General features: G+C 47.9%; 1 protein-coding gene across 1 annotated transcript; it reads right to left on the reverse strand.

The window, feature by feature from the left end:
- Positions 1 to 1325: 1325 nt before the first annotated feature.
- On the reverse strand, positions 1326 to 8434 carry ZNF394 (zinc finger protein 394). The gene is made up of 3 exons (XM_068968859.1): positions 7945 to 8434; positions 3010 to 3136; positions 1326 to 2635 (listed from the first exon to the last, which is right to left on the reverse strand). Exons 1-3 carry the CDS (start codon positions 8353 to 8355, stop codon positions 1326 to 1328), a joined length of 1848 nt encoding a protein of 615 aa, XP_068824960.1. The 5' UTR covers positions 8356 to 8434.
- Positions 8435 to 8662: the final 228 nt, after the last annotated feature.

The raw sequence follows: 8662 nt of genomic DNA on the forward strand, positions 1-8662 counted from the left end.
TAAACTTGTCCATGGTTTTTGGTGGAATATCACAATTCAAAAGTATATAAGTAGGGACTGCCCTGGTGGTCCAGCAGTTAAGTCTTCACCTTCCAACGCAGGGGGTGCAGGTTCGATCCCTGGTCAGGGCACTGAGATACCACATTTCTAAAAAAGTAAATAAATCCCATGGAGAACATCAGTACAAAAAAAAAAAAGGACTCACCTTCATTAAAAAAATATTTTGAACTTATAAAACAGACTCACAGACATGAAACCAACTTATGGTTACTGGCAGAGAGGAATAGTTAGGGAGTTTGGGAAGGTCATGCATATGTTAGGGGAAGCATACTGATTGAAACCACCCACCCTGGCCAGGTACCATAGTAACCATTTGCATGAGTTGTTTTATGACAGGAGTCCTGATAAGGAATACAGAACTAATAAGCCACCACCAACTGGAAGAGTTTGGGAAAGGTCGAAAGGAGACACCGCGTGTCCGTCCACTTCTCAGAATCCCTCTCACTAGCATCCATCTTGGCTGAGCGATGCATGCGCCACCGGGAAAGACGCTGAATTAGAATGATTGGCTAAAGACCACCCGGAAACTAATGCCATCACCATAAAACCCGAGACTGCGAGAGCCACACGGCAGAGCAGTTCTCTTGGGTTCCCTTACCCTACTGCTTTCCACCCTGGTGCCCTTTCCCAATAAAATCTCTTGCTTTGTCAGCACGTGTCTCCTTGGACAATTCATTTCCAAGTATTAGATAAGAGCCCAGTTTCGGGCCCTGGAAGGGGTCCCCCTTCTTGCAACATACACGCTGCTGTATTTAAAATGAATAACCAACAAGGACCTATGGTAGCACATGGAGCTGTCTCTGTTCAATGGTATGTGGTGGCCTGGACGGGAGTTCGGGGAAGAATGGGTGCATGTATACGCATGGCCGAGTCCCTTCACTATTCCTCTGAAACTATCACAACATTGTTAATCAGCTATACCCCAATACAAAATAAAAAGTTCAAAAGAAAAAAAAAATGGTTTGGTCCAAAAGTGGAGGCCCCTGAAGAGTGAAAAGGGCAGACCTCTGATGGGTCACCTTTGCTCTTGCTGAAAATATGTTCTGGGGATGGGGGGTGCTCCCGACTCAGACCCTCCTCCTTTAGGGCAACAGGCTCTCAAAGGGCATCCCGAGCCTAATTGAACTCAGTCTATCTTGGGTGTGATGGCAAAAGGCAATACAATCCAAGATTACTGAAATATTCAAAGAATATAGTTTCTGGAAAGAGAGAGAAAGAGAAGGAGGGAAAGAGAGAAGGGTATAAACGACTCATGCAGGAGCAGGTCAAAATGATGGGACTTTATTTCTGTGGACCCTTTGGTGTCGGACAAGGTGTGATCTCTGTCTGAAGCTGCCCCCACAGTCGAGACATCTGTAAGGTTTCTCTCCGGTGTGAGTTCTCCGGTGTTTAACGAGGGTCGCGCTCTGACTGAAGTGCTTCCCGCACACAGGACACCCGTAGGGCTTCTCCCCGGTGTGGATCCGCTGGTGTTTGGAGAGGTCGGAGCAGCGTTTGAAGCTCTTGTTGCACTCCTCACACGTGTAGGGCCGCTCCCCCTTGTGTGTCCTCTGGTGTCTAAAGCGACTGGAGGTGCGGCAGGTCTCCCCGCACTCCTTACACGTGTAGTGCTTCTCCCCCAGGTGGGTTCTCTGATGCCGGCTGAGGTGTGAGCTCTGTCGGAAGCTGTCCCCACACTTGGGACACGTGTAGGGCTTCTCTCCCGTGTGTGTCCGCTGGTGTTTAACAAGGGTCGCCCTCTGACTGAAGCACCTCCCACACACAGGACACCCGTAGGGCTTCTCCCCAGTGTGGATCCGCTGGTGTTTGGAGAGGTCGGAGCAGCGTTTGAAGCTCTTGTCACACGCCTCACACAAGTAGGGCCGCTCCCCCTTGTGTGTCCTCTGGTGACTAAAGCGACTGGAGGTGCGGCAGGTCTCCCCGCACTCCTTACACGTGTAGTGCTCCTCCCTCAGGTGGGTTCTCTGATGCCGGCTGAGATTTGAGCTCTGTCGGAAGCTGTCCCCACACTTGGGACACGTGTAGGGCCTCTCTCCAGTGTGGATTCGATGGTGTTTAAGGAGGTCGGAACGCTGTTTGAAGCTCTTCTCACAGGTGTCACATGTGTAAGGTCTTTCTTCATGGAACCACCTCTGAGTCTCAAATAGGCCCAAATGATGGCGATTGTCCTCACTGTTGAGAGATTCATGAGGTTTCACCATGTCTAACCCGTGTTGGCAGTTCCCATATTGATCCCCAGTGATGGGTCTCCCTGCTGTTGGGACATACGGACCAGGAACAAAGTCTGAACCCTCGGCACTGGTCCTGAATTCTTTGTTTTTGACGTCTCCTTCTTTGCTGGGATCATTCCTGAGATCTGAGATGTGGGTGACTCCCTGATCTTCAGGAGAATTTTCACGTTTCAGCGATGAGGGGTCTCCCAAGGGCTTCTCCCTCCTGTCCTGCTGGGCATCACCACACTCAGATGATAGGGGAGCCCTCTCCTGAAATCCTTGTAACTGCCCTTGAGACTCTACTTCTTCTAGAATTTCTTGCTTTGGAACCAACTCTTTGTTCTCAATTCTGGTTTCTGAACCTGAAATATGAAAATACGGAGTTGCTGACATTTCATACCCTGGCAGGAGTGATTAAGAAAGTGCTAGCAGAGAAACAACGCCCCCAAAGCCCTTTTCATGTTCTCTATGAAACCACTCCTGAAGTTAAATTATTTTAATTAACCTGTCAAATGTGCTTACCTGTACAAATCCTGTTTCTTTCCTTTTTACTTGTGCCTACACCCACCAACCCATCTCTCTTCCCCTAACCCCACTTCATAAGAACACAGGGAGAAACAGACAACAACGATTGGCACGATACTCTAATAGTGAAGAACCAGAAGCCTTAAGCAAGCTTAAGCAAGCCTTCCACCAGTCACACCCAGCTGGAGACAGGCAGAGGCCCAGCACTTACTTGGTGAGATTGCGTTCCCATGATCCTTCGGTGCACTCTCTCTGAAGAAGTGCTTCTGTGCTGGGCCCAGACGCTCCCACTCCTCCCAGGTTAGAGACACGGCCACATCCTGGACTGTCACCAACCCCTGTAACAACATGAGACCTCCCCTCAGCACCTGCCGTACCAGGGAGAGAGTCATTTCCTAGGCAGGAAGTCTAGGGGTCCCCAAGGAGAGAGGGGTCTGGAATCCTCAAGGAGGAAGAAAGGACACACTTTTTTTCCCTCCACATTCCTTAAGATTATAGAACAATAATGTATCCTGCCTGAGGACAGTCTCTAGATTAAACTTTCTGGCTAATTCTGTTATCTTAAAATGGAAATTATAGGAATAGGTCTGGTCTTTACAAGGATTATATAATAATAATGTATCCTGCCTGAGGACAGTCTCTGGATTAAACCTTCTGGCTAATTCTGTTACCTTAAAATGTAAATTATGGGAGTAGGTCTGGTGAGGTCTTTACAACCTCCAGACATTCTTTGGATTCATTGGAGAGTATATAACTCCATTGCTAACACTAGCAAGGGGGTACTCTTTCTACCCGCTTCTGATGTCTATGTCAGAAGCTTTCTCTATCTCCTTTATACTTTAATAAAACTTTATTACACAAAAGCTCTGGGTGATCAAGCCTGTCTCTGGCCCCGGGTTGAATGGATTGAATTCTCCTCCAGAGGCCAAGAATCCTGGTGTCTTTGCGTGATTCAGCAACAACCTTTCATCTTGGGGGCTCGTCCGGGGTTCTTCAGGACAAGATGGGAGCTAACAATTCCAGCCTCATCCTTTGAACTGTATCCTGAAACACTGGGATAGTTTTGATCCCCAGGGCTTAAAAAGAAGACACACGTGGTCTTCCTATGTGATACTGCATGGCCAGGGTATCCATTGGAGGTTCTCTTAAGTGTAATACTGTTTTACAATTAGACCGGTTCTGTAGAAAACAAGGGAAATGGGTAGAAGTAGCCTCTGTGTTGCCCTTTTTCTCTCTGCGAATAAGCCAGACTTATGTCCTAAGGGTATAGATTTGGGTATGACTCCTTTAGCTCCCTCCAGTTCTCCTACTTTGCTAGATGAGATGGAGGACAGGAGACAAAGAGAAAGAAAGCAGGTTTCTCCAATCTATCCCTGGGGTCATGTGTGCAGAGCAGCCAGAGAGACTAACAGCCACACAAGCTGTTGCCTCTTCATGAAGCACCCACCAGGAGAAAGAAATCAAATGGTAAGTGGAGACTAGTTCAAGATTTACAAATAATAAATGAGGCTGCAGTTCCTTTACACCCCGTGGGGCCTAATCCTTATACTCGATTGTCTGAAATTCCTGAAGGAGCCAAATATTTCTCAGTAAATGATTTGAAAGATGCCTTCTATTCAGTGCCTTTGGCGGAGGAAAAGGAAAGTCAGTTTCTATTTGCCTTTGAAGACTCTAAGCAGCCAGCTTCTCAGTTAACCTGGACAGTTTTGCCCCAGGGCTTTCGTGACAATCCTCACTTACTTGGACAAAGTTTGTCACGGGATTTACAAAACTTTTAATAGCTCCAAAGCAGTGGTGTTACAATATGTAGATGGTATTCTGCTCTGTGCTGGGACAGAGGAAGCTTGCTCACGAGCCTCAGAAGATTTCTTAAACTTTCTGGCAGGCTGCATCAAGAGAAAAGGCTCAGCTTTGTCAACAATCTGTTAGATATCTGGGCCTAATCATATCAGAAGAGACTAGGGCCATAGGCCCTGAGAGAATTAAACCTATACTAAAGCATCCCCTAGGCTTCCCTGGTGGCTCAGAGGTTAAAGCTCTGCCTGCAATGCGGAGACCTGGGTTCAATCCCTGGGTCAGGAAATTCCTCTGGAGAAGGAAATGGCAACCCACTCCAGTATTCTTGCCTGGAGAATCCCAAGGACGGAGGAGCCTGGTGGGCTACAGTTCACGGGGTTGCAAAGAATCGGACACAACTGAGTGACTTCACTTTCAAAACAATACTCTTGAGGGTCCCTTAGACTGCAAGGAGATCCAAGCAGTCCATTCTGAAGATCAGCCCTGGGATTTCTTTGGAAGGAATGATGCTGAAGCTGAAACTCCAGTACTTTGGACACCTCATGCGAAGAGTTGACTCATTGGAAAAGACTGATGCTGGGAGGGACTGGGGGTGGGAGGAGAAGGGGACGACAGAGGATGAGATGGCTGGATGGCATCACTGACTCGATGGACGTGAGTCTGAGTGAACTCCGGGAGTTGGTGATGGGAAGGGAGGCCTGGCGTGCTGCGATTCATGGGGTCGCAAAAAGAGTCGGACACGACTGAGCGACTGAACTGAACTGAACTGAAATCATCCCCTACCTATGACTTTATGACAATTGAGAGGATTTTGGGGAATCACAGGCTACTGTCACATTTGGATTCCGGGTTATGGGGAACTTGCCGGCCTTTATATAAACTTATAGCTGAAACTTAGCAGGCCTGAACCAACAAACTGGTTTGGTCTCCAGATATTCAAAAGGCTTTTACGGTTCTTCAGACTGCTCTCCTGCAAGCTCCCACTCCGAGCTTGCCCACAGGGTCAGAATTTAATTTTTTTGTCACTGAAAGAAAAGGGTATGGCCTTGGGAGTTTTGACATAACCTCTAGGGACTCACCAGCAACCTATTGCTTATCTAAGCAGAGAATTGGATATAATTTCAGGTTGGTGGCCCCACTGCCTAAGAGTAATTGGGGCAGCAGCTTTATTAGCACCTGAAGCTTTAAAAATAATTAATGGATGAAATCTTACTGTACTGACTTCTCATGATGTGAATGGAATCTTAAATTCTAAGGTTAATATTTGGATGACAGATAGTAGGCTTCTTAAATATCAGTCATTGTTATAGACCCTGAAGCCTTGGAATTAACTAGTTATATAATTCAGCTCTCAGCTTTTCAAAAGGCATTAACAAAACTCCGGGAGATGACTCCTGACCCAGCTTCTGAGTCAAGCAAGCCTCTATTTGAGCCAGGAACCAAGGTCCTCATAAAAACACTGGGATCTGGGGGTCAATCCCTCGAGCCCCTTTGGGAAGGCTGGGCCTGATAATCTATGTGAGCCTACTTCTGCTGATTCCAAAAATCCTGAGTCTGCCATTTGATCCTCAAGACAATGCCTTCCTGTCCTGGGCTCACTCCTATGCAGCATTTCACAATCAGTCTAACTGCTGGGTCTGTGGAGCACTCCCCTCTTCATCAGTGGAAGGCTTCCCAGAGTGGACATCTCCACTTCAAGGAAAAGACTTTCTCCAAGTCTGCAAATACCTTCAACAATCGCATGTGATGCCTCTTCTTAAACTGATGACATCTAACAACCTTAAGATGGACTGATGTGACTATGGAGATAATGTGACTTTTCATTTTGATTTTAACTTGGTTTAATGACTATTTTGCCTTACGTCTGTAACTGAGTGCCACAGCCTCCTCCAACTCTTTACTTGGGGCTCCTGGATCAGAGACCCTCAATATGAGGGTTAGGAGAATTTGTTGCCTCAACAATTCAGGGACCACGCCCCTAAACAGCAGGAAGTAGCTATGGAACGAAAACGATGCCCCTTTCCCTTGGCAACATAATTCTCCTAAAAGGGGGGAATGAGAGAGTCATTTCCTAGGCAGGTTGATAAGAAGTCTAGGGGTCCTCAAGGAGGGGGGGGTCTGGAATTCTCAAGGAGGAAGAAAGGACAAACTTTTTTCCCTCCATATTCCTTAAGATTAAATAACAATAATGTATCCTGCCTGAGGACAGTCTCTGGATTAAACCTTCAGGCTAATCCTGTTATTTTAAAATGTAAATTATGGGAGTAGGTCTGGTCTTTACAAGGACTATACAATAATAATGTATCCTGCCTGAGGACAGTCTCTTTCTGATTACTTCTGTTATCTTCAGTTCAGCTCACATGAATAACAGCACGCCAGGCCTTCCTGTCCATCACCAACTCCCGGAGTTCACTCAGACTCTCGTCCATCGAGTCAGTGATGCCATCCAGCCATCTCATCCTCTGTCGTCCCCTTCTCCTCCTGCCCCCAATCCTTCCCAGCATCAGAGTCTTTTCCAATGAGTCAACTCTTTGCATGAGGTGGCCAAAGTACTGGAGTTATCTGTTACTTTAAAATGTAAATTATGGGAGTAGGTCTGGTGAGGTCTTTACAACCTCCAGACATTCTTTGGATTCACTGGAGAGTATATACCTCCATTGCTAACACTAGCAAGGGGGTACTCTTTCTACCCGCTTCTGCTGTCTATGTCAGAAGGACAGCAACAGTCAGATAGAAGAGATGCATTGGGCAAGGTCTGGAGGGGGTCCTAAGTTCAGGAGCTTCTCTCCCCTTGGAGGTGGGATGGGGGCAGGGTTGTGTTACCCTCCCACTTAAGTAGATTCGCTTACCAACTGGGAAGCTCTTTGAACCTCATACTCTTGTGATTTTATGGAGGCTTCATCATGTAGGCAGGATCAATTATTAACTCCATTTCCAGCCTCTCTTCCTTCTCTGCAGTATCATTATCAATTGAGGGAGGAGGGAGGAAGTTATCTAAACCGTTAAAAAGTAAAAGGATGCTCACATTCAAAGTGGTGGGGAATTGCTCTTCTTATACATCGTTTAAGGACACTTTCCAGCTTGACATCTTTCTTTCCCAAACAATCTAGTTAGACACGAGGGTGTCTTACACTGAATAAACAATACTTCTGTGCCGGTTTTGTGCGGAAAGGTCTACAACTCAAGGACCTCTTCCTGGACGGATTTGTTACAGCTTCCTACAAAGGAAAGAATGTTTCATGCACATCCTAAAGTTTACGAAAAATGTAATAAGGAAGTAAAGAACTTCTGAAACCCATAGTATCTCTCACACCTCCATCCGCACTCCCAAAACACTTTCACTCCTCACCTGGCGTGAGGTCCCAGCAGGCTGTCTCTGAAGAGACTGCACCACGGCGGCCGCCTCCTCCCCGCTCTGTGGGCAGTGCTTCCGCACCCAGGCTTGGAGCTCCTGGGGCAGGATGGTCAGGAACTGCTCCAGCACCAGCAGCTCCAGGATCTGCTCTTTCGAGTGCACCTCTGGCCTCAGCCATCGACAACAAAGTTCCCTGAGCCGGCTCAGCGCCTCTTCCGGTCCGGCCACCTCCTGATAACGGAACTGCCTAAAATGACATCGGAAAGTTTCGGGATCCGGACAGTCCCCGGGCCGGTCGGACTCCCCAGTTCCGGGGGAGTCTTCCTCCACTTTCACTATCCAAAGTCCATCACCTAGGGCCGGAGGGGCGACGCAGCTTTGACTTGCGGTCCAGCTCCAACTCATCCTTCTCCCGCTCGTGCGCACTTTCCCGGAGTTCCACCTTCAGCTGAGGTGACAGCAAACCCAGCAAAAAGCCGCAGAACACATGAGATCTCCCCAAAGAAGCGGCTGCTGACTGTCGGGTGCTAAACGAGATCTCACCTCCCCAGGCCCCTCCCAGACTCCTCCTACCCAGAAACCGCTACCCTACCTAGAAGCTGTGAAATCCCGCGACAAAAAATTACGAACAGCCCGAGTCGGAAGTGCGTCACCGGCTCCCTGCGGTGCCCATCCCTCGGGGCATTTCCGGGGCCTCTCTAGGCTCCTCGGA

The sequence above is a fragment of the Capricornis sumatraensis genome, chromosome 3, assembly GCF_032405125.1.
Source record: "Capricornis sumatraensis isolate serow.1 chromosome 3, serow.2, whole genome shotgun sequence".
NCBI classification, from domain to species: Eukaryota; Metazoa; Chordata; class Mammalia; order Artiodactyla; family Bovidae; genus Capricornis; species Capricornis sumatraensis.